This window comes from Numenius arquata, chromosome 7, assembly GCF_964106895.1.
Source record: "Numenius arquata chromosome 7, bNumArq3.hap1.1, whole genome shotgun sequence".
Lineage (NCBI taxonomy): Eukaryota > Metazoa > Chordata > Aves > Charadriiformes > Scolopacidae > Numenius > Numenius arquata.
In genome coordinates this window covers 15415009-15438735 of record NC_133582.1, presented here as the reverse complement: position 1 = coordinate 15438735, position 23727 = coordinate 15415009, and the positions used below count along the sequence as shown (strand labels likewise).

General features: G+C 40.8%; 1 protein-coding gene across 1 annotated transcript; it reads right to left on the bottom strand.

Annotated features, from left to right (window-relative positions):
- CEP57L1 (centrosomal protein 57 like 1) lies at positions 1-23499 on the bottom strand. Its single transcript, XM_074150449.1, has 12 exons — positions 23461-23499; positions 13876-14078; positions 10916-11060; positions 9008-9187; positions 8307-8428; positions 7762-7878; positions 7362-7439; positions 5559-5654; positions 4762-4839; positions 4424-4653; positions 2653-2797; positions 1-508 (listed from the first exon to the last, which is right to left on the bottom strand). Exons 3-12 carry the CDS (start codon positions 11055-11057, stop codon positions 284-286), a joined length of 1413 nt encoding a protein of 470 aa, XP_074006550.1. The 5' UTR covers positions 11058-11060; positions 13876-14078; positions 23461-23499; the 3' UTR covers positions 1-283.
- Positions 23500-23727: the final 228 nt, after the last annotated feature.

Here is a 23727-nt window from a genome sequence, read left to right as displayed (position 1 = left end):
AAGTGTAAAAAAAGGAATAAAATTTTATTTGACACATCAACGAGTAAGCAATTCATTAATTCATTAAAACACTTTATTACAAGTCAGTGTAGTTGAATTATAGCTACCTTACATGAAAGTTAATTCTGAGGCGAACAAACTGACCAACTCATGAGAAGGCAGTTTAGAACGTAAATCTGTATCTATGCTATATCTATTTTATTTTTAAAAAGTATTTTGTGAAATAAAAAATTTACCAGCTGTCAGATAACTTCAAAAATGTCTAACACCGTAAACTTCAGTACTACTGTTCCCACATTATATCATCTTTTTTCAGTGTTGACTGAAGTTTCTGAACATTTTTTAGCAGCTGAAGAGAGCTTCTGCTTTTCTGCCCAGGACAAGATTTAGATAAATTTTTCCTTACAGTGACTGGAATCTCCTTTGCTTTCTTTTGGTCACCACACTTTAGTTCAACATGAGCTGCCCCTTGCTTCAATTTCTGGATTTTTCTCTTTAATTTCTGCACCTAGGAAGAAAGATTACTAATTAGAATTTTACATCCCAGAAGACCTACAGCTGTAGAGCTTACTGGACTTCTACCAAACTCCAAACTAAAGAGGGACATTAAAAAAAAAAAAAGTTGAAACCTACTAATGTGCACACAGTTGTCTGGCTGTAACAGAAAGCACCACAGAAAACTGACCTCGCCCACACAGAAAGCATTACAGAGAACTGAGCTCACCCACACTCAATAGGTTTTTGAACCCCATCACTCCCTAAGGTAAAAATTTTTGCCTGAGAGAGATGGAACATCATCTGTTACCAATTTATATTTACAATGGTCTTTTTCCCTTTCAGATTGTACTACCCTTACAAAAAAAAAACAAACACTAACAAACCTATAAAACGCATAGTTACTGTATCTAAGCAGTTTACTTTGAAGCCTCATAACAAAACTAGAAAACAAAATAAATAGGGTTGATGATTGCTAAATAATGTTTTTTAGTAAGTCAGATAACAAGTCTTGACTTGCACTTGGCATGAAAAGGTCACTCCCAAAGATAAAATTAGGCTGGAAGCATTCCATATGCCAATTTAGGCTTTAAGTCCATTTCTAAAAATAATTAACTTTAATTGCATTTTAGAACCTATTATTAACTGTGAAACAGAGATGACAACAGCATTTTTAGTGTGACAAGTTCTAAAAGCAGAAATATGCATCAGAAATATTGAGGATTGGTCTGTACAAAATACTAACAGAAATGTCTGCGTACAAAAGCACCAGAAAAAATGATATAGGCCACGGGTTACAGGAGTGGCCTGTATTGATAACCAGCACATGATGGACAGTAATCAAACACCAAGAATGTGCTATTTACATCATGACCCTAAGGTGTGTGCTCTGATAAGGCTGCACCAGAGCACAGATGACTTGCCAGTAGATCTGCACCCAGATAACAGGCAAGGATGACAACAAGGTTGCACCACACTCTATGTGCTATTCCTTTTCTCATCAACCCAAAATGAAGACAGACTGTAGCCATAAAGATATGCAAAAGGAAGAAACAAAGGCACAGTTGCTGTCCATCATCCCAGGTTCCTGGAGGACAAAGTCAGCTAGATTCTGAGGTAAGGAATAACACTGTAATTGCTGGCTCCTCAAGAATATAGGATTTATCCAAAAAACAGTTGACATTGCCAAGAGAGGCAGTGAGGACTCAACAGTCAATGTCCTTTGTCCATATTGCTAACATGCAACCCTGAGAAGACTACTTTGATGCAAGCACCTTTGTGATTGCAATTATGCAGACAATAAAAGGTTAGAGTGAGTAAAATCTATCAAAGAATGAACGCAAATAAAATTGGTCAGATTTAAATTAACCATCACCTCCCCCTTTCATGAGGTCTCACCCTGAGTTTTGTTTTGTTTATAAGCAAACAAGTTTTGCTATATAAGCAAAGTTCTTAGGTAAGTCTATTTATCCTGAAAGAAGAGATGGAAGAACAGAAAAATATCAGAGAGAACTATGGATTGCATTTTTTATCATATGTTCCAAAAGAAATTGTGACAAAGGGGTTAAGCTGTTCATTTACAGAAGAGTGATTTTATATGGGCATGTATGAAAAGCTGTTTTCTATGGCTCTAGAATAAAAACTGACAGAATGCATAGAGGTTAGGGGTTAAACAAAACTGAAAGGCTTGTCTGCCTATGACTTTGGAGAAGCTGTGGTCGACAAACTATTTGGTTAATAAAAAGCTTCAATATTTCAGTAACATAAAAGACATTTAATCCAGTCTGTACAGGAATTATAGCTTCCTTCTCATTTCCCAGAGGGACAGGACACAAAGGAATGAAATCTCAACAGTTTGTCTTGATGCAGTGAGCAGAAGTGACAGACTGAGCAACCCAGCTCTGTATTGCAGAACTGCCACAGAGCAGGAAGTTTTTGCACTAGCATAGATACCTGGCTGCCAGCTGCAAGCACTTTTTCTTGATCAAAAGAAGGAATTGGAGGTACAAGAACACTGAGATAGCAGCCTGATTGTAATCACCCATAATCCTGGTTTAAGCATTCCAGTGACATTCTAGTTAATGACAACAGGAGGCAGAGTTGTGGCAGCCTTCAACTAGGGTGTTACCAGCTAGAGAGTTCACATCTTATTCTTACAGCAGCCTGATGTTTTTTCAGCTTGGATACTTGTTCTCCTTTAATCTCCATTTGTTTTACAAGGCAATCCAGTTCCCGTTCCAGGTCTTCACGAACTTTGGAGTCTTGAGTCTCCTCTATCTTCTTCAGAAGTTCTTGATGCTCGCTATTAAAGACAAGAATGGCATGGCACACTAAGTATTCATTATAAGATTACTCTGAATACTTTCAGTGTATTGCAGAAGTTGCTAGTCATTTTGTCCGGAGTACAGCAATTTAGGATTATTTACCTCCTCACACAATACACATTAATCTGGAATATATTCACACTACAAAAATAAAAGGTTTTCCAGTGGGTCAGATTTTCTATTCCAAATTTGCAGCTGATGTGCATCTTATTCCTCCCTCTTCCCACAATCATAACAACTACACGTGTAATAGTGTGCAAAATAAGAATTTGGAAAGTGAACAGCAGCTATGTAGCATGGTATTTTCACCTCCTGCCCAATTTAGTGCAGACTTTGAAAGCCTAGTGTAATTCAGAGAAGTATTGTTTAAACTAGTACATTTAATTTATAGTTTTTCTGAAAGGCAATTCAAATTAAAATATTCTACTAAAAACGATCTGCAGTGAGGTGTGCTGGTTAATCAAATTAACCAGCTAAATAAAAAGAAATTGTGTAGATCTACTTGACCCCTACATATCTGAGCTAGTCGAAAACAGAGACACTCTCATAGATAAATAATCTCTTTACAAAGGTCACAGCTTCTTTCTGACTTCTGAGTAACTGCTGCTGCTTCACAGTTTAACTGAAGTAACTGGTGGTTGTTATAAAAAAAGCACCCGTCCTTGAATTGCCAGGAGTAAGCCAAAAGTTTTTGAAGCCAGTTTAACTTTTGCCACATTAAGGCTTTCAAACCAGTGTCAACATCCTAACTGGTTTAACCAACACATCCTCCTCTGTTCAAACCACAGCTCATCATGTTGACATGTCTACTATGACCAGCTACATAGCTTTGGCCCACAATTCTACGAGCTTGCATTGATGGCAAGATGCCTAAGAACACGGCAAGTTGTAATCCACATTTACTTGCATGGCTAGAAAGATATATACACTCCCATCAGCTTCAGCTTCTTCCACACCCTGCCCATTTGCTGGCAGGAGACTGTCCCTCTTTCACAACCCTCTTACAGGACTGGCAAGCTCTCCTGCTACCAACAAGGAAAGAGAATGAATGCCACACTGTCTCAGCACAGAGACCCATCAGGTATGCACATACGGAGAGAAAACAGAAAGACTGAGAACAAAGTAATATGCTAGATGTTGTGACAGGACTATTCCTCACACAGCTGTACTAACCTATTCTACCACCCAAACTGACTGCATGCTGCAGGCCTGCTCAACGTTACCACCACCTTTGCAGCCTTCTCCAGGAGAACACTCTTGGTGTACTCTGTGGATCTCAGAGTATGTTTAAAATTTCTAAAAAGCACAGGCCTCAAAGATTTTTCATTTGCTGCAGCTGTTACTTCAGTATCAGCTTGGATAAGCGCAGGACGTGGAAGCAGAAAAACCCAGCTGAAGAGTACGTTGCTTGCTCACAAGATCAGTTAAACACCAGGATAGAAAGAATTTTTTGAATGAGAAAAATCCTACCAGTCAGGCCTGTTCAGGCCATTCTGTCAACAAGTAGTCTGACACTGAAAACAGGCTAGGTTCAACTATAGCACACCTGTAGCTTCACAGGGCTACAACTGAAGTAACTTACAACATCAGGGATAAGTACTCACAAGCTCATTTGGCCCATCTCATCTTGTATGGCCAACAGAAGGTCCAACAGACTTCTGGTGGCAGTAAGTGATGTGGAACAAGAGGATACAGATTTCGAAACTGCACTGTGTCCTGAAATCCCAGATGTAGCTCCTCCTTGGCTTCGTGGTGAGATACGTCGGTTGTGATGCTTCATAATATGCAACACGCTTTGGACGTTTGCACTAACAGAATGGCTGGAGCTGACAGACTTAAAGCAAAATTATTAAGTGGCTCACAGAAGTGATTAACAATTACAGTGAAGAGACTTACTCAAACTGTAGGTGCCAATTTAGCAAGAACATTTGGTTTCGCTCACCTTCCCAGCCACAAAAGGTAGTTCACCAGCCTTTACACGTAATTGTGAAAGGTGCATTTTCTTCATTGTAGGATTTCCCTGCCATAAGATAGACAGAAAAAGTAAGACAAGAAATTCCAATCTGCTGATCAAACAACACAATCTTAAACTTTTTTTTTTTTTTTTTAATAAGAAAAATTCAAATAAACAAGCAGTGAAATGCATCGCCTCAGTTTCCCTCTGATTAAAAAAAAATATTTCCTCCTGCATGTGGAAGGAGTAGGACTTTCCAACAGCTGAGACAAGTAAATTTTATTCCAGATGCATTTAGCAGATAGTTTGACAATTAGGTTGACATTAAAGAAATTGAACATTGTTTACTTCAAGTTTGCAAAACCACAGTTGCAAAATTTTGACTGACCTGTAACATGTATTGCAAAATGAATTCTCTTGATTTCAGCAATCCCCCCCAAACACACCATCTTAAGATGCCTAGTTAAAATTGCTTTGGAAACTAGTTTTACCAGATCAACTGAAAGGCAGCTAAGACAGGGCATGGGGGATGGCAGTAACACTGTAACAGAGGTTATCGTCAGCCTGGTAAGGGAAAGTTTTCCAGTGAAGTCCTACCAGTCCTAATACCATTCTAACTACCAAAGGAAAAAGAAAAAAGAGGTATTCAGCACTGTTCATCACTTTGGAGTAAAGTACAGCAGACAAATCAAGTGCCTTTTACATCATTGTTTTTCACAAATTCCAATCTCTGTGCAAGTCAGATGCTATCAGCAACAGTATGCTAACAAAAACTTTCATGTTACCTTAGTTTTTTTCTTCTTCCCATTTTCCTTCGTAGGTTCATTTTGAGTTGTTACTGAAGACATCAAAATTCTGTTTATCTCAAATCCTGTTTGAAGCTGTGGGAAGAAGCAAAAAAGAAAACAACCGTTTAATGTAGTATTAGGAGTATGAAATCACACCGTTTAATTAATGCCCTCTTTCATGCATGGATAAGAACCAATTAAGGGCACTATTAACTGTCCTGTTTGGAAGGCTACACTTGAAAACTGAACAGATTACTAGGATGACAGAGTATCAGGCAGATCTTGCAGCTCTGTCTTAGAAGTCCTCATTTTCATATTCAGATGTATCAGCTGTATTTTTCCACTGCAACAAACAGCAACTGAGATAAGCCAATCCTGCCCCATCCGTTCATAAAATCCAAAGAATATGAACATTTGGATCTTACAATCAGGGGACAGAATTGAGCCTGTCTGTGTAACAGCGAGGTCAAACCTGCTGGACAATCCTCCGATTCCTCTGTAGTTCAAAGTTGATATAACAGCCCGTGATAAACAGGATAACAGCCATTCCCAATTAAACATAGGACAAGGACTTTGTTTTGGCATGTGTAACAGTTCTGGCTAAACAGTGTGTGGAGGTCTATCACAAAAGTGAGATTATTCTGGCTTTTTTGTCATCAAAAGCAAGTGGACCACCCCACACCCTGTGTTGCCCAACCCAATGCAACAGACCTAAATCCATCCAGCAGTGAACTAAGATGGTACTAATATTAGTTTAGGACTCAGTTTACTACACCCAAGTCCTTTCTTGAGCAAATGTTTATACTACTGCTAAAGTCAGGCTATCTGTTCTGGAAAAGTCATTCTTACTATATTTCTCAGAAGATAAAATCTCCATAGTAGGCCGCCTGCGCTGCAGCAGCAAGCAGCTTAAGCAAGAAACCCCAAAACCTGCAAGTTTTCAACTGTGTCATTCTGCTGGATTCTGAAGGTGGTCAGATACCTGGGCTACAATCTGCATGTTATTTCAAGCTTCCCGGACCATCATCCTTGGATGAGGTATAAAAACTGACAGCAGTGATGAATTAATTTAAGCTGTCAGCTTCGCTTATGGCTAGGTTCTTTCAATATTATTCTTCAGCTCTGCAGCCCCCACCCTGCCCCAAGAGAATGCCACCACAAGTGCTGCTTCAAAATGGCTGCTACTTTTTGGGGATACTTTGCTCCTTTAACAAAAGCTTTCTTTGATTTTGCTCTCTTTGGCAAATATTCCTCTCTCAGATGGATGGTGGCCCAACAAACTGACTATGGCTTCACAGAATAATGAATTATGCAAGCTGTCACTTAATGAACAATGTAACAGGATCACTGATTAAAGACTTTTCCAAGTATGGTCCGATACATTAGATTTCAGCAGATCTTAACAAAAAGAGGAAAACAAACAGAATAACCAACCTTACTTCGGGCATAAGGTTTCTTACATGACCTCTTTCTAGTTATTGTAAGTTAAGGTTATCTGATTTAGTTGCAGATTCTCTACAAATTCATTTTCTACCCAGATCACTTACAGCAGCTTCAAGGCTGATGAACTGTATCATTAATACAAAACCAAGTAGAATCTTCCTTGATTGAGATATGCAACACACCTGGCAAGCTTTCTACTATGCAGTTTATAACAGGTCTAGGTAGTATTCCAGGAATTCTCCCTGGGTAATATACATGTGAAGTTTAAATGTAATAAAGAAAAAGGTGTTTTGGACAGAGAGAATAGCTTTCTTCAGTCATAAAAAAAAAAGATAAAATAAAATCTTTTCAGTCTACCTGAGCAGTTTTTTCTTGTATTAGCTTACGCTGATGCTCTTCTTTACAAAGCTTTTCTTCTAAGTGTTTGATCTTGTCCTGAATTTGAAGGCAAGAACAATCAGTCACACTTCACTTTGCCATGCTGAATCAGAAGTCTGAAGTAGCTTGCAATTGTAATCTGGGATGAAATAGGACTGTAGGAATGTTTAAAGCCCACACTGAAAAAAAGACTTATGCAAATGAAGCCAAGGTGGCATTCAGTAAGGTATGCTTTATGATCTTAGCTTAAACAGAGGAAATTTTTGCAAAACTTAGTACTATTAACAGTGCAAATTATAAATTATATTATAAATTATAATTTGCCATACAAATTATATCAAATGAATGACTTTCAGACTGTCATGCCATGCATGCTTACTTCTGCAATTCTCTGAGTAGCAGTAAGTTTAAGACACTCTTTTTCTAGCATTTCAAGCTTTTCAAGTTTTGCGCGCAGTTCTAACCGGTTCTGATCTTCCTCTTTCTGAAGCTGGGCCTGGAAAAACGTAAGCAAGAATGGAGTTGGCAGCTGACTGAAATTGTTTCTGACAGCAAAAAACCAAACACACTACAGTAATGGTGTTTAACTAGTTTAAGTTTCGTATTTTTAAAATTGCAAAGTGATGAAAAATACCAGGCACACAAAGAAGACTTAAGTTTCCAGCAGCCTTTTTGTCTACCAAATGTGCAAGTATTAGCATGGTTTTGCTCATTAAGAGTTCCACCTAGGGAGTCTTTTCATACAATTCATTGAACAGTTGTCATCAGTCAGTCAGACAGTAAATTGCTTCCGTTTGCTACCACCCTGGGAAGAGCTTGGGAAGAGCTTAGGAAGAGTGATGGCCATAAAAAAAGATCCAATCTTACACATTTCTATACTTTTTAACTAGTTTGCTACTTTTTTAGTATGCTAAAAGGCTTCACCTGTTGTTCTAAAACCCTTTTCTTTTCCAGTTCCGCACTGAAAACCATTTTCCTCATGTAATCCAGCTGTTTCTCCAGCAGGGAGCAGCGGGATTGTGCTGCATTTAACTGCATGTTTATATCTACAGAGAGAAACAAAGACATTCAGTACAGCAATGGGAGTTACACATTTAGCCAGTCATCTCATTGAGGAATTCTGTCTTCAAAACATGCAAGAAAAGTTTTGTTAGTCTGAACAAGTCATGTGGTTAAAATACATTTTATATATAAGACATGAGAATCAAAATGTTTTTCCAGACCTAGTCCCTAATTTGAATTCCAAAGGTGTGAGCACTGCAGTTACTTTGATTTATATCAGCAGATATCTAACCAGAATCTGGTTTCTTCCCGTCTCCTCTCTTTTCTCAAGTTAGCAGTGTTATACATGTAAGCAGCTGCTTGTTTGCTGTAGGAGTTAAACATACCACCTGAAATCTGCTTGTTCTTTAAAATAGTTTTATGGGTTATGCAATACCTGTTTAATCTACGTACAAAAGATCTCAACTTAATCCACAGTTATCAAGGTCTTGCCCCTCCCCAATCCTGAAGCAAAAAAGAAAGGGGGGTGCATTAATTAGCAGTTTGTTAAAACAAACAAACACTCCCTGGACTATGTAGTCTTGGAGCTGCTGTGGCTATACCTTATCACTCAAGAGAAATACCTTTCCTCTGTTGCATCAGTTCCTGATGTACTGTGTCCTTTTTGTAGGATTCATGCTCTAAGGCCTTCTTATACTGAGTGGCTGCTATGGAGAGACTGCAGAGATGATCTTCAGCCTGTGACTTCTCCAACTCTAGATGGCGGATCTTTTCTTGAAGAGTTTTCAGGGCTGCCACCACAGCTAGCAAACAATGCAACAGCTACACCTTAAGTAACGGTTCCTATTATTATTATTATTATTACTATTATTATTACTACAAAACACTTCAAACGGAAAAATACTATCTACATATTCTTCCTAGGATCACTCCTAAAATGCACTATATTCCCCAGCAGTACACTAACACATGCACAACGTATGTGGGAGAAAATGGACGCGCTTACTGCATAACTGAGCTATAAAGCACAGGTCCTATGAGCAAAACTATTATCACTCCAAATGGTAGAAAGCACAAAGAAATCATGGCAAATTGAGTGTAACAAACCCTAGGACTTGTGTTTACACAGGCACCCAAGTTAGGTCACAAGTTTTGGTGTAATTTAACTGGTGTGGACAGATTAAAAAACAAAACCAGACTTAGGACGGGGGGACATCAGATACAAAGGGATATTTTAGTAGCAGATGCATTTTAAAAACATTATTCTTTCAAAAGGTAATGATTCAATGTCTGATTTCTTGTATTTGATGATTCTTTAAACCATAGAAACAAGTCTGCAAGATTTTACTTTTATCCTCAAATTAGTATGTGTCAAAATCATGCCAAAAATAAAAGATGCAATTTCAGTTACAAGGAAAAGTCTACTACTTCTCCAAAAAGTATACACACCTGTGGAAGTTTAAGATATGTTCTGTAACAAGTCAAGCTTCTCTTCTGACATTTTATAAGGCTTGACAGTTTCCCTACACAAATTCTCTCAGTGGAGGAATACCCAGCAAATATTTCTGGCTCCATTACAACTCTCATCAGCTTATCATAGTCCCATTAGAATAAAAATTAAAAAAAAAAAAAAAAAAGAAAGAAAAAAGCAAAAAGCAGAGACGCCAGAGAGCAGAAAGATGAAGTAGATGAAGTGGGACCACTTCTCCCATCTCTGTATTGGAATGGCAAACATTTCGTTACTTAAACACTTAGCTGCATAACATTAAACTGAACATTTTAATCCAAAAAGCCCAAGTTATGTATGCAAAAAGTTACTACAAAAGTCACAGATTCTTCAAATGAAAGAACAACGATCACACACATAGACTATGTCTGTGCAATATTGCAAAGTTGTCTGTGATAGTAAATCCAAGTATGGTATCTTTATGATTCACTGAGCTCTCCAGATATGCTAAGCCACCGAGCATTTGTCCTGTGAGCTCCAGGGAGTAATCATCAATGAAGGCACAGGACAATCATAGCGGATCCATATTTCATACTGACTTAACTTTCATGCTGCTGACTTTCCTGAGAGTCTGCGTTATTCAAAAGTTCTCCCAAGGAATCACACCGCACAAAAAACCGTACAAGTGATTTTAAGCTAGAGGGAGTCAAATAGCACTACACAAAGCCAATTCCAGTCAGTGTACTATAATAATGATCTTTTTTTTCTGTATTTAAAGTCATGAACTGCTTCTGCTGAGTTCGAAGCATTCTCTTTTGCTTTTAGAGGAAGTCTGATGATTTTAGGTTAAACAGTTTTCAAAGCCAAAGTTTATAAGGATGTTAGAAGACTTGCAGCAGTTTCCATTCCAGACGTATGACTTCAGGGAGACTACTCCCTCAGGACACATATACATCCTGTCTCAATGTCAGTCTGATAATCGCAGCAAGTCATTGAACTGAGTAAAGCGGAACGGGGAGTTTGCTCAAGAAATTTCACATGGGACAATTAAAAAGACCACTTTAAGGACATATTTTGGCTTTACCTTGGTTATTGGGGATAGAAGGCCTGTCACCACCAACAGCTGCCCACTTCTTTGATTCTATATAAGCAAAGGCTGTGGGACGCATCTTATCTGGCGGCTGAAGAAAGCTTCCTATGAAACTGTTCTTTGATTCAGAATCCATAGCCTGTAAAAAGAGAGCTATTTAATGCCATTAGCTCTTTAATGGACTATGTAACTTTTCACAGTATGTCACTGGGCTGTCCCTCGCTCTGTTTTATATCAAACCAGATAATTAAAAAAACACACACACCTCCAGATGAATCCTGTATTTTAATGAAATTACAAAACAATGCCTTTCATAACATTAAAGACAGCTCTCCACCACTATCCAAAATTTTCTGATTTTTCTTGGTGCTTTCTAATAACTTGTGCTGATTATTGTCCTCTTAAAAGTGAAGGATTAACAACATTTCATATTATTTATTTTACAGACTTTGGTGTCTGCCTTTCAGTGCTCCCTGAAGAGCAAGCATTCCAAGTTTTACAGCCTGTTTTCATTTGCAGCCTCCCTAGTGCTCTAACACCTATCTTTTTACATATGGCTTTATTACATAATAAAGACATGGTTCTCCACATTCAGCATCGAGATAACAAAGGGATATTTAACATCCAATGTTCCCAGCATTGCCCCCGTTATTAAGCATATCTATTAAGTTCTGTTTCTCCACTCTCTTTCTGCCCCACCCTTTCACATTCTTTATTTTATCAGAAGCACATTTGAAGACAGTTTACACCCCATCAAATAGTGATATTCCTTGATACCCAAGACACAGAGAAACTTTCAGAAAATGCTTTAGTCTAACGCAACCTCTAGGAGAGCAGACCCTTAGAGATCAGCTCATGTGCGCTCTATGACAAGTCATTCAAGCCTCGTTTGGTCATTTACATTGGGAATGCTATGACAACCACGCATAGGCCATAGGTCTACTGAATGACGGCTAGAGGCCATCTGAAGGAATAAGGTAGAAAAAGAACTAACATTAAAGAACTAACATTAACATAACAAGGACATGGACCTATTGGAGGGAGAAAAAAAAGGTCCATAAAAATATGCATATGTGCAGGCAACAAGCTTCCTACTGCTGCTGTGAACAGGGGAAGGCAACTTCGGAAACTCCAGAGGATGAAGGTGGGCTTTGCTCACACCATCTCACCTCTTGGCAGTCAGCATAAGTAGAGACTCACTTCTCCAGTGTCCTCCGGTAGAACATGGCTCCCTCACATGCCTACAGCTGCTATGCATCAATTAGTTTCCTTATTACTGTCACATAAACAAGTCCTGCTGTTTCCAAGGAGATGGGTCAGTGGACAGTTGTAAGGAGGGCGGTGATCCGAAGCAAATAATGAATAAGAGAGGGAGGGAATAAAGCACCAGAAAATTTTGAGAGTTTGTGGTCAAGCTCAGTAACACAAAGGTGGGGGGACATGGGGAACACCTATTCAGGAGAAAGGGAAGTAAAAACCCTTTAGTTCTGCACGTGAAGCCAGAGGAAAGTGAAAGAGAAGAGGTCAGCTCACCAGGTAAGTGATGGCGATGTAGCTAATCCAGTGTGGGCTTCAGCATGAAAACCCACAATTTTGCCAGCACAGCAGAGGGTAATACACACCCTGCAGCTGGAGGGGGGAGCTCCCCAGCTACTCCTATGAGCACAGGCCAAGCAAGGGGTGTGAAGGAATACACCACCACACAACCGAGACACCTGTGTTTGCAGAAGCCCTGCTGCGGCCATAGTTACGGACGCCTCGCTTTGCCACAGCTTTCTTGAAGGGAGAGGCTGCGTGGAGCAGGCTGAGGGAATGGTTGCTATAGTGCTTGGAGGCTCTGTCAGCATAATTACTCTAGCAGAGGTGCTCTGGTGTAGACAAGTCCTTTAATATCTTAGGTAAATATAGTTTATAACAACCACGCTGCACAGGAGTAATGTCTATGATGCTGCAGACCTCTGGCAAGGACATGGGACAGGAAAAGGACCAACTCACTCTAGACCAGCAAGACATCACCAAACATCCTGACCACTTTCAACTCTCTAGGACAAGAAACTTATCAGGAAACAATTAAGTAGCTTGACGTTATTTTTGGACGTCAACTGTCCTACCATCCACTTTTTCCCCTGCAAGTATTTAAGTTTCTATAAAACCATCACAGACAGGCTTGCTTTTTAAAAAGGGTTACACAGCCCACATCCATTGCAAGCTTAACCTACTACTCTTTTGCTCCACGCTAATGTAGATGCTGGTACACAGCCCTAGAGAGGTGCTTTAAAGCAGATATTGCTTCCCGAATGGCAATGTTTGTACTAATGTAACTCCATGAGGCTTAGGGGGATTTAGCACTTGAACAACACTCATTAAAGCAGCCAAAACACTGCTGTTTAGACAAGCCCTTCGTTGAGGAAATTAGTGCACTCCTTCGAGTTTGGGGAACAGCCAAAGGAGAAGTATGCGTATTGAATGGAGGCTGACAAAATAGCCCATTACAGGCAGAGGGGAGGTGAGGGGAAGGGAGGGAGGGAGGCAGAAATGCCTCACTGCCACCCCAGCTCCCTGTGCTGTGGCGGGGAGGGATGGGGGAGATGCAAGTGTTTTGTGTGGGTCGCATCCAGACTCCCTGCCAGCCCTTTGGGTTTTTAACCAGAACTGACCCAGTCTGCCCTGGTAGATGCAGTGGTGATGCTCAAGTGCCCATTGTTATTTTACACATGAACACACAACGGAGCCAGTTCAACATACCCTGCATCAAGCCATGGGGCTATCTAGTGCCTAGGGGCCTCCCATTAACCCATAGCCTGGCCTTGCCACCTATGTCGTCCCCAAGCCAGAGCCAGGCTCCCAGACTGCAGTGCCACACAATCAAAACCCTGTGCATGGTGCCAGGCGGAGCAAATTAGCTGTGTGACAGCACTGCACTAATGCAATTACACCGCCTACCTCTGCCTTACCTTGCTGTAGTTGGCGTGCTCCCCCCTGGGGTGTGAGGATGAGCTGTAGGACCCACTTCTGCCTCTTGGTTCACTGTCACATGCAGGCCAGAAGCAAGCTTGCACAAAGGCTGTTGGAGAGCAATCCCATCATCAGGTCCATCTGTACCTCTATATGTGACTTCGACAGCTCAGAGGACAGCAAGCAAGCTGGAGTTTGGTACCTTGAGACAAACAGGGAATTTGCTGTTTTATGATGTGATTTACCTTTACACTATTTATTTTTGCTGAATGTGGCCTGCATTGAGTGCCAGAGTACTGGATCGGGTTGCTGTAAAAATCAATTGACGTTTTAGTTACTGCTGTCTAGCACAAGTAAGCACGCCAACAGTGGAGAGCTACTGAACACCACAGAAATCCTAAATGTTACAGAAAGACCAGTTATGACTTCCTCCTCCTCCCTTCCTTTCTGTTCCTCCCCTCCATTGCTAGCCACATCATTAAAAAAGTTTCAGAAAAGAAAGGTGAGGGAGAGCATCTGTCATTAGTCTCAGTGGCCAATCCGGCCCAAACCACAACATGTCCCATACTGTAAAGCGGCATATGAAAAAGCTTTTTGTACATGTGAACTATAGCAGATTTAGGGAATAATGCTGGCTTAGCAGTTTCCCAAAAGATATACAGTAAAAGAATAATGTGATAGTTGCTGTGATAATGTAAGGGATGCTTCCACTAAATTCTCTGATGCTTGTTATCTCAGAGATCCTGGTTCATTCAAACCACTGTGAGGGCAAGCTTTTAGAAGCAAAGAAAAAGATGCTGTCAGAACACCTTCAAAGAGGAAAGAGAAAAAACAGATCAAAGCATTTTTCAGAAAGAAATACAAAGATACCTATCTTCTGACCTGACCTACTGGGCACACACAATTTATAGTGGTTTTTTTCATAACTGAAAACAAAGTCTCAGATGAATCAAGAAATGATTCACTGTTTATCTGACATAAGAGAAATTTTAAAGAATTGCCCCAACACAGGCTATACCAAGAAACTCCCAGATTGCTGGCTGCTCCCTTGTCTATGTGAGCCAAGCCTTGCTGGCGAAAGGTTATGTGAGAGGCCATTTTCGTGACACAATCCAAACTGGTCTATTTTTTTCCCCTTTCACTTTCCTTCGAGAACCAGGGAAAAGCTTGGTCAGCTGTACTTGCTATGCTGCAATGCTCTTTTAGCCTTATTCCCCACAGACAAAGAACAGCCCTTCCACTGACAAAAAGAAATAAATAATGTTGTAGGCAAACTGCATTGTTGTTTTGGGAACACCCAGTCTCTAGCATCCTGACACAACCGCTTTAATCAGCCTGAAACATATGACCTTGCTCAGGACATATCTAAGTAACTGGTACTCATGTGCCTTCTTTAAACTAAGTGGGTTACAAATGAAGTGGTGACAGCTGCAAAACTAATAGGAAGTGAAACCTCACTGAATCAATAGCACATTTCAACATGTTTTTGAGTTCTGTCTAGTCCCACTTCAAATGAGTTTTGAACAAACGACTAAAATTTGTTAGAGCAATTAAAGAACTTGGGAGTTTTTTTAAAAGCTGACACAGGCAAATCCACGGGAATTAGCTTGTTTTACAAACTGCGAGATACAAACTGACAGTCTCAGAACTGGATATATAAAGATTAAGTGCCCAGTTTCTTCTTTGATACTACAGTAGCAAAACCTATTCATTCCTGAATTTCAAGTCTTATGCAGAATTTTCATCCAATCCTTTTTTTTTCAGTCTTGGAAAAAAAGGAAAAGAAATTAAATTCTGTGTTTTCTCATGACACTATGTACTGTGAAGTATGGTAAAACCTGGTATTTTATTGGAAAAAAACCCACCTCCTAAGCCTTTTATTTGATTGTGTCAGACCTTCTAAGCATTCATACTGATATTTCTATAGTTCCTGTTTGCTAGAGATAAAAGACACAGAAGTAAAAGAGGAAGAAAGAAAATGGAGTAAGTTACACAAGTACCTTGGGAACAAGACAAAAAACCAGGTGGGGAAAAAACAGAGATTTTTTTTAAGACAATTTTTTTAGGAATGGGTTCTAACCAGTGTATCAAGCAAACTTGGGTCATAATGTCATTAGAGTTTTGCTGTTCTCTTCAATGAGCACAGCAGACCCAATTCCTCATTAAATTGGGCCTTCGTTCATAAGTGTATGGTAAAATCATATTCAATAGTTTGTGGGGAGATCGAGTTGGTGCAAACTGCTTTAACCTGTATGAGCAGATGATAACTGAACTTAGTATTCAGAGAAGAAAAGACTGCAAATTCCTACCTAGTAACAATTGTTATGTTAGCATGAAAGTATCTGGCCTGGAATATAGTATTGTCAAAATAATTACATTTCTAAGTCTTTTAATCAGCCCAAAGTAAATAAATATGACCTTTTAGTAACAAGCATCAAACACAAAACAAAATAATATAAATGGTCACTAATATACTTCCTCACTTCCCTCATAATTCTGTCCCTCTTATCTTCTTTCATCCACCTCCACGTTGCTTTTTCTTCCTCATCTCCTCTCTTTTCCTTGTATCATATCATCCTATAGCTTTGTTCCTTGTTCTTTTCCCTTCATTCTTCTTTTTCTCCAGCTCCCTCTTCTAGCATAAAAAGGGTTTTTTATGAAGTAAAAAAAACCATTTTTTTCCCACACAAGAATAACTATCAAATTTCTTCCCTTCACACATAGGATCCAGTTCCAACAGATGCTGTTTGCTCTTAGTACACTGTCAGATGTGGAAATTCAAGGTGCTTTCCTCAGTACTCTACATGAAGAATGTAAAAAGCTACTTTTTCTCCTCACTGTTATTTTCTGATGCTGATGCCATCATACTGTCTTCCATATGTAGTTTGCTTAGCTTGGTCACTTCTCTTCACCCTCAAAAATATGCTTTTGCTCATTAGCTGGAAGCAGTTTTCTAGAGAGCAAAGCAGAGCACGTATGTCCTGATAGATGGGAAGGCAGGAGGAAATTACTGGCTCTGGCTACTGACCCTTGATTAAAAAGAGGAAGACTTTGCTTTTGTGGAAAGGGAAGGTTTTCAAGGGCAACTATCTTTCGTACAGAAGACTACACAGGCACTGCACAGACTACACACTGCACAGGCAGAATAATTAGAGATTAGAATGGCAAATGCAAAAAGGAAAAGATATTAGGGTAGGCCGGGGCATATGTAAGAGTGGGTTGACATGACAATCATAGTGAAGAAATATAACGAGCTAGGGGATAGTTATTGCAGGTACTGACTCATTTATAGTAAGCGCTTTTACTGCATGATAATTTTCACCTTTTATGTCTCAAATATTTAATGGGATCACTGAAAGATGGTTCTGAATGTTGCAACTTGCCCTCTAGGCAGATGAAACACACAGATTGTGTCCCCACTATTGCCTTGGAATTTATTTTCAAAGTAAACTTCCGTTTTTTCCAATTCTTTCTCATGGAAAGTGTCAATCTCTTCATCCAACATCCTTTACCCTAGCCTGAAGATGGAGTAGGAGGTAGATTTTTAGCCAGATTAACTAAAAGACCATGACATGGGTGAGCAGAGAAACACAAAGAAGGTAATTGTTCATAGGATTTCTCTCCTTTTACCTACTACCACCCCTACATTTGTTGGTTTTTTCTCACGTATTCCTGTGCTGCTGATAACCAGGCACCTGGCAGGGAACAAGAACTCCATTCTGCATTTGTACATCAGGCAACCTAAGAAAAAGAATTAAAAAAACCACCAAAAACCTAACAAGGAAAAGATAAGTTTTATTCCTGGCAAGAGATGATTCTCAAAGTCATCTTTTGACAGCAACAGTTGCCTTTAAAGATGCAGAAAAACTGCAAGCAGATCTGAGTCAGAGCAACTCCTCAGTCTTGTTTTGGAGACCTATTTTGCTAAAGAATAATTTAAAATAATATCATCTGTTTACATGACTCAGAATATTCACAGTAACTCCAACACATCTATATTGCTCATCTTGAACAGACACAATATCATAAGTATTAATGCCAAGTCGTTTGTAGATAATACAGTATAATGAGTATACAAAAATGCAAAAATGGTCTGTCACTACTTCTGGCCTGAGTTGTCTGGGAAAACTTACAACATTCAAAGCCATGCAACAGAATACTTGTTTCATACAATCTGTATATTTAAATCTGCATGACTTCGAGATGCAGGGAAAATCTGAGTAAGATGCTACGAAATCCTGCACAATGTTGCATACATAAAACTAACTTCACTTGATTATAAATTGTTTAAGAGACATTTCTCCCCTATTAACTAGATGCACAGTTTCTGACTGCAAGGTAGTTTAGTGGATCTTTAGGGACTTGACTTAAATTCTTGCTATTCTTTGTGACCTTAATAAATCACAGAGGGATGAGACTGATGAGGGACTGATGCTCCAGCATATATGAGCCTTCCAGCCTCAGGGCTGAATCCCAAGTTTGGTAATGATAGGCTTACTTTCCCTGCATGTAAAAGAAGTGCAGGTATACAGCCAAAACAAGCAGCATGCTCAGTGAGGAGCTAACAAAAGCGGGAAACTCTATGAACATAGATGTATCTGAAGTCCAACTCTGGTGCTTGGCACTTTTGTCCTCTTGGGACTCAGAATTTGGAGTCCTCTTCTGGCGGTGAGTGCCAAAATCTGTTCTTTAAAACAAAGAATAAAGAGTCCCTGTTGCTCCTCTGGTCTGTGACTTCATTTCATATGGCTGCTGGCCACAGCATTTTTCTTTGTGTTGTTACTGGAAAACACCAAGGTCTGCGTTAACAGACAGACTGCCAAAGGTGTTTAAAAGGCCTGTTGGGCTGTCAGCAGATAAAAAATTCCCAATAAGCAATGTTCATTTTCTTTTAAGTGTAGCTGGAGGAAATAGTGTCCGTCTTCTCTATGCTCAGTGGTTAGAGTGTTGGTCGGGAAGTGGGAGTTCCCAGGGAGCATTCATGCCGCATCCCTGACCACCATGCTCGACTGGCAGGAGGAAGAGCAGGAAGGAAACAGGGAGTCACCACCTTTTCGTTTGAAGTTATGACCCTGTTCAGATAGGCATGTAAGAGTCTAGGACAAGGAGAGGCAGCTGAGGCAAAAGACAGAGTAAACCAAGGATGCGTCTCTCTCATCTAGCTTAATCATTAGAAGAGAGTCCTGGGTTTTACTTATGCATTTTTGTAGTAAATAGCCCCTTGATAAAAAACAGCAGTGGCTTGGGAATAGCTACCAGAAACCAGGAGTAAGTGCCTGCAGCTTCCTCTGTCTGCCGCCTTCTAGTTCATGCCAGTGTGACATTTGCCATCCTCTCCAACTTCAACAGGTAAGGTGATGAATGCTTCCCTTCCACTTCGCAGTCCTTCTGAGCACCTGGGACACTCTCCTGGGAGTTACCAGATGTTGCTGTAAATCTCTTTGAACTAAAAGCCAATTCTCTCATCACTGGGTTACTGCACTGAGGGTGAGTACTCTACCAAATGTGTCCTGGCACTGAAGCTAGCTGTGGCTATTACAGAAGAACCTGACTCATTGGGTTGGGAGAGGTTCCTCTCAGCCGGACCTCTCTTGGAGCTGCTCTACCTACTTCCTAGACCACAAGTGGGCACAAAAGGGAGAAAGGTGCCAAGATGCCCAGCTTGGGGCAATTCTGGACATTTCTATCCAGAAACAGACTAACAGGATTCAAGTGGCTGCTCAGTGGAGTTTCTTGGATCTTACTGTTTAGTTTACCCATGCTCTTTTTTCAGGGTCTAGCCCTTAGTCTTTCAGGCCACATTTATACAGTTAAATCGAGCATAGTCAGAGAGTTGGCAAAGTACAGCAGGACTTTAAGTGGGCTGTAGTTATGGTATGCCATAGCCCAGCTCTTCTCAAAGCAACCCACGCTTCAGCGTAAAACTATTCCATAGTCTTTCTGACAGGAAGATTTGGTCTCCTGAGAAGAAGTCAGTGGCTAACTTACCCATCCCTGCTGTATTTGTGACCTCTAAGGAGGCAGGGTGGCAGAGTTTCGTACAAACGTATACAGGCAACCCACAGTAAGCCAGAACCCATGGCAGATGTACAAACACATGCTCAGAAGTAAAACAAGGCCATATTTTCTCCCACATCTTATGCTGTAGCTTGTTCCATCATTAAGGCCAGTCTGTTGGGATGATACATGAGTCTGGGCTTAAGACCAAGCTTGGGCCCGGGTTCAAAGAGAGTAGAAGAGTAGCCTCTGGCTTTCAGGTGTCTCTCTGCAAAACATGAGTCACAGAGCTTTGCTTCCTCAGAGGGCTGCTGTGAAGAAAAATGCATTAAATACTGTGAAGTGCCCACGTATTGCACCAACATGCCAAACCCCAGATCTAAAACGGGAAAGTGAACTTTTAAAAGAAGTGACCCCATCGTAGGTATTTACTAGTTGGAATGAAATAAGCTTCAACAAAACCAGGTGTAAATAAAAGTAGTTGAAGGAATCTAATTTAAAAAGCAGTTCCTTCTAAGTTGCACAAGTTTGACTGTGTTACTACTAGTTTTCCAGTAACTAAGTGTATGTTGCAGTAAAGTGCTCTTTTGTGACATACAGAAACTGGAAAACACTTTTAAAAGTAAATATAATATAACTTAGATATTTTATCTTAGCAAGGACATGAATACAACTACTATACATTGTATTTAAAAAAAATAATTCTGCCATTGGATATCATTTGCATATGGCTATAGAAGTCCTTATCTAGTTATAAAAAGAGGGAAGTTGATAAATCATCAAGGAAGGAAATACTGAGGTTTAAAACAGCCACAAATTTGTTTTCCTTCAGCTTATCATTTTAAAAACTCAAATGCTGTAATTCTGGATGAGTTGCCAGATTGTTTCCTTCATAATTCTGCCTTTCTCTTATCCATTCTTTAGGGATCAAAAACAAGCATATTAACTTCAGTCAGTGAACACGCAAATTAGACAAACACATTCCCCTAACTTCAGGCTCTGATTAATTCCGCTGGTAGCCTTTGACCTTGATTTCCACAATGTCTTGCAGTACATACAGAAACTTGACCCAGTATCGGAAAACTGCAGAGATTTGGTTTGGAAAAAATAAAGCCACCTTCATCTCCATTACCAAAGTGCTACATTAAAATCTATAAAACAAAGGGCTGAAAATCTGAAGTTTAGGCCTTGGAGCCAGTTTCACAATCTGTTTCCTGTAGCCAGAGTTCATTTGCAGCCAGTGGAAAAAACAACTTCTAAAAGATAAAAGGCAGTGCTGTGACTTTCAATCAAACTTAGCATTCAGTGTGGGAATATAGCCGTACCAAAGCCTAACACCAACCCTTCAGTTCTCATTCTGGTTCACTTTACTGATCTCGGATATATGTAGCCATTGCCAAAGACACCCAGCAAGCACAAACTTATCATGGGAAAAATGAGATCTATCCAACTTCTGAAGATCGAAATTTAGATAGAAATAAAGCAAGCATTTGTGACATGTCTATTCACAGGAAAACTGGGAGACCATAATGGGTGAGGACAGAATGGGATGGGAAGCTGAAGCTAATGTAAAAAAAAAAAAAAAAAACAACAAACCAAAAAAAACCATAAAAGGCACTGGCAGAATTATTTTCTTTGAACCTATCAGTTATGATGGGTGGAGGCCTTGAGTGCTTAGAGAAGTCAAGACTCACATTTATAACAGGTAGTGATGATTTTGGTAGATACATTGTTCACAAAGGTGCCAAAGGCCTAGAGGAAGCAGCTGCACAAAGCAATCCAGGCCTGTCCACGCTGCCAAACAATGGCAACACAGACTTCTTGCAGAAAGGATTTTATGGGAAAAAGAGATTGGTCTTCCTTGAAAGGTACAGGTAATGACAGAATGACACTTATTTTGCAAGCTTTAGAGAAACCCTGCCAGAAAACAAAAGGAATGTCAGATGAAGAGACCAGATTCTTTACAAATAAAAGCTGTTGATGGCTGGTGTTGGTGAGCCAGCCTAAACTCTGTTCCTGGACTCAGAAGCTGTTTCTGTGTCTTTCTGTGGTATGCAAGTAGTTTGTTTTGTATTTAACTTCAGTTTTGAGGTTTTAATTTTAAAGTGGGAAATGTACACATGAGAAACAAAATAATTATGCAAGACCCTATAAGCCCAATGTCCTGTTTCTGATTTACTTGCAAGCGTTCTTTTGCCTGTGCCTGTGCTCGGTCACCTTTGCAGGAAAAAAAAACATTTCCATGTCCTGAAGGAACCTCCTGCATTTCAGTTTGTCCCCATTGCCTTTGGTCCCATCACTGGGCACCACTGGAAAGAGTCTGACCCTCTCCTCCTTGCACCCTCCCTCTGGGTATTTAGATACAGGGGTCAGGGCAATGCCAAGCACAAATACAGGCTGGGCAGATAATAGATTGAGAGCAGCCTGGAGGAAAAGGACTTGGAGGTATTGGTGGATGAGAAGCTCAACATGAGCCAGCAATGTGCACTCACAGCCCAGAGAGCCAACCGCATCCCGGGCTGCATCAAAAGCAGTGTGGCCAGCAGGTCGAGGGAGGCAATTCTGCCCCTCTACTCCACTCTTGGTGAGACCCCACCTGGAGTACTGTGTCCAGCTCTGGAGCCCCCAACATAAGAACATGGACCTGTCGGAGTGAGTACAGCGGAGGGCCATGAAGATGATCAGAGGACTGGAGCGCCTCTGCTATGAGGACAGCCTGAGAGAGCTGGGGTTCTCCAGCCTTGAGAAGGTTCCAAGGAATCCTTCCAGTACTTAAAGGGGGGCCTACAAGAGAACTGGAGAGGGACTTCTTCCAAGGGCATGTAGTGATAGGATGAGAGGTAATGGCTTCAAACTAGAAGAGGGTAGATTAAATTAGATACAGGAAGAAATTTCTCACTATGAGGGTGGTGAGACACTGGAACAAGTCACCCAGAGAAGCTGTGGATGCCCCATCCCTGGAGGTGTTCAAGGCCAGGTTGGATTGGACTTTGAGCAACCTGGTGTAGTGGGAAGTGTCCCTGCCCATGGCAGGGGGGTTGGAACTGGATGATCTTTAAGGTCCCTTCCTACCCAAACCATTCCATGATTCTATAAGGTCCCCAGGAGCCTTCTCTTCTCCAGGCTCATCAGCCTCAGCAGAATCTGGATTAAAAAAAAAAACACCTTTGGATTAATTTGGATTACAGGACTGTAGAGCTGTTGCCCAATTGGAATATTCCAAGGATTTTTTTTTCTCCCTTTCATTTTCAAGTGTTGAAGGCCCTACATTTCGCTTGCATGGGCTGTTTTTCTTTCTTTCTTTCTGATGATCTGTCTACTTAGGCTACATCAAAGGCTCCTGTCAAGGCGTCCATCTGACGAGCTTTTGCCATTGCTTTCAAGCACGCGTGTGCTTAATTGTTGTTTTGGCCAGTGCAAATTTCTGAAGCGAACCCACCACCGGAATCACTCTATTCCTGGCTGCTGCCAGCCATTTGCTGTTGCGGTTGATCACCTGTTGCGGTGGAACACACACACACCAAAAAATCCCCAATATTACGGGAAAAAAGACTCCTACAGGACCGGCAGCGAACGCTCTCTCTTACCCTCCCTCAGCGGCGGCGGCGGGCGGGCTCCGCGAGCGCGCACCCCCGCGCGCTGCCTGCCGGGACACGTAGTCCTCTTCCTCAGCAGGGGGGGCGGGACGGCCCTCCGGCTGGACTACACATCCCAACAACCCTCATTGGGCCGCCGGCAGCGAACGCTGAAAGGCGATTGGCTGGCGGGCGCGTCCGTCGTGTGTTGGGCTTGCCCGTTCCTGCCCCCGCGGTGACGGGGGGGTTCGTTGAGGGGGGCTCTGTGGCGGCCCTGCC

Coding starts and splice junctions, on each gene's coding strand:
- CEP57L1 (XM_074150449.1), bottom strand. CDS start 11,057: ATGGATTCTGAATCAAAGAACAGTTTCATAGGAAGCTTTCTTCAGCCG. Junction 7,440..7,761: donor CTACTCAGAGAATTGCAGAA/GTAAGCATGCAT, acceptor CTTCAAATTCAG/GACAAGATCAAACACTTAGA. Junction 4,654..4,761: donor TACCTTTTGTGGCTGGGAAG/GTGAGCGAAACC, acceptor TTTTGCTTTAAG/TCTGTCAGCTCCAGCCATTC.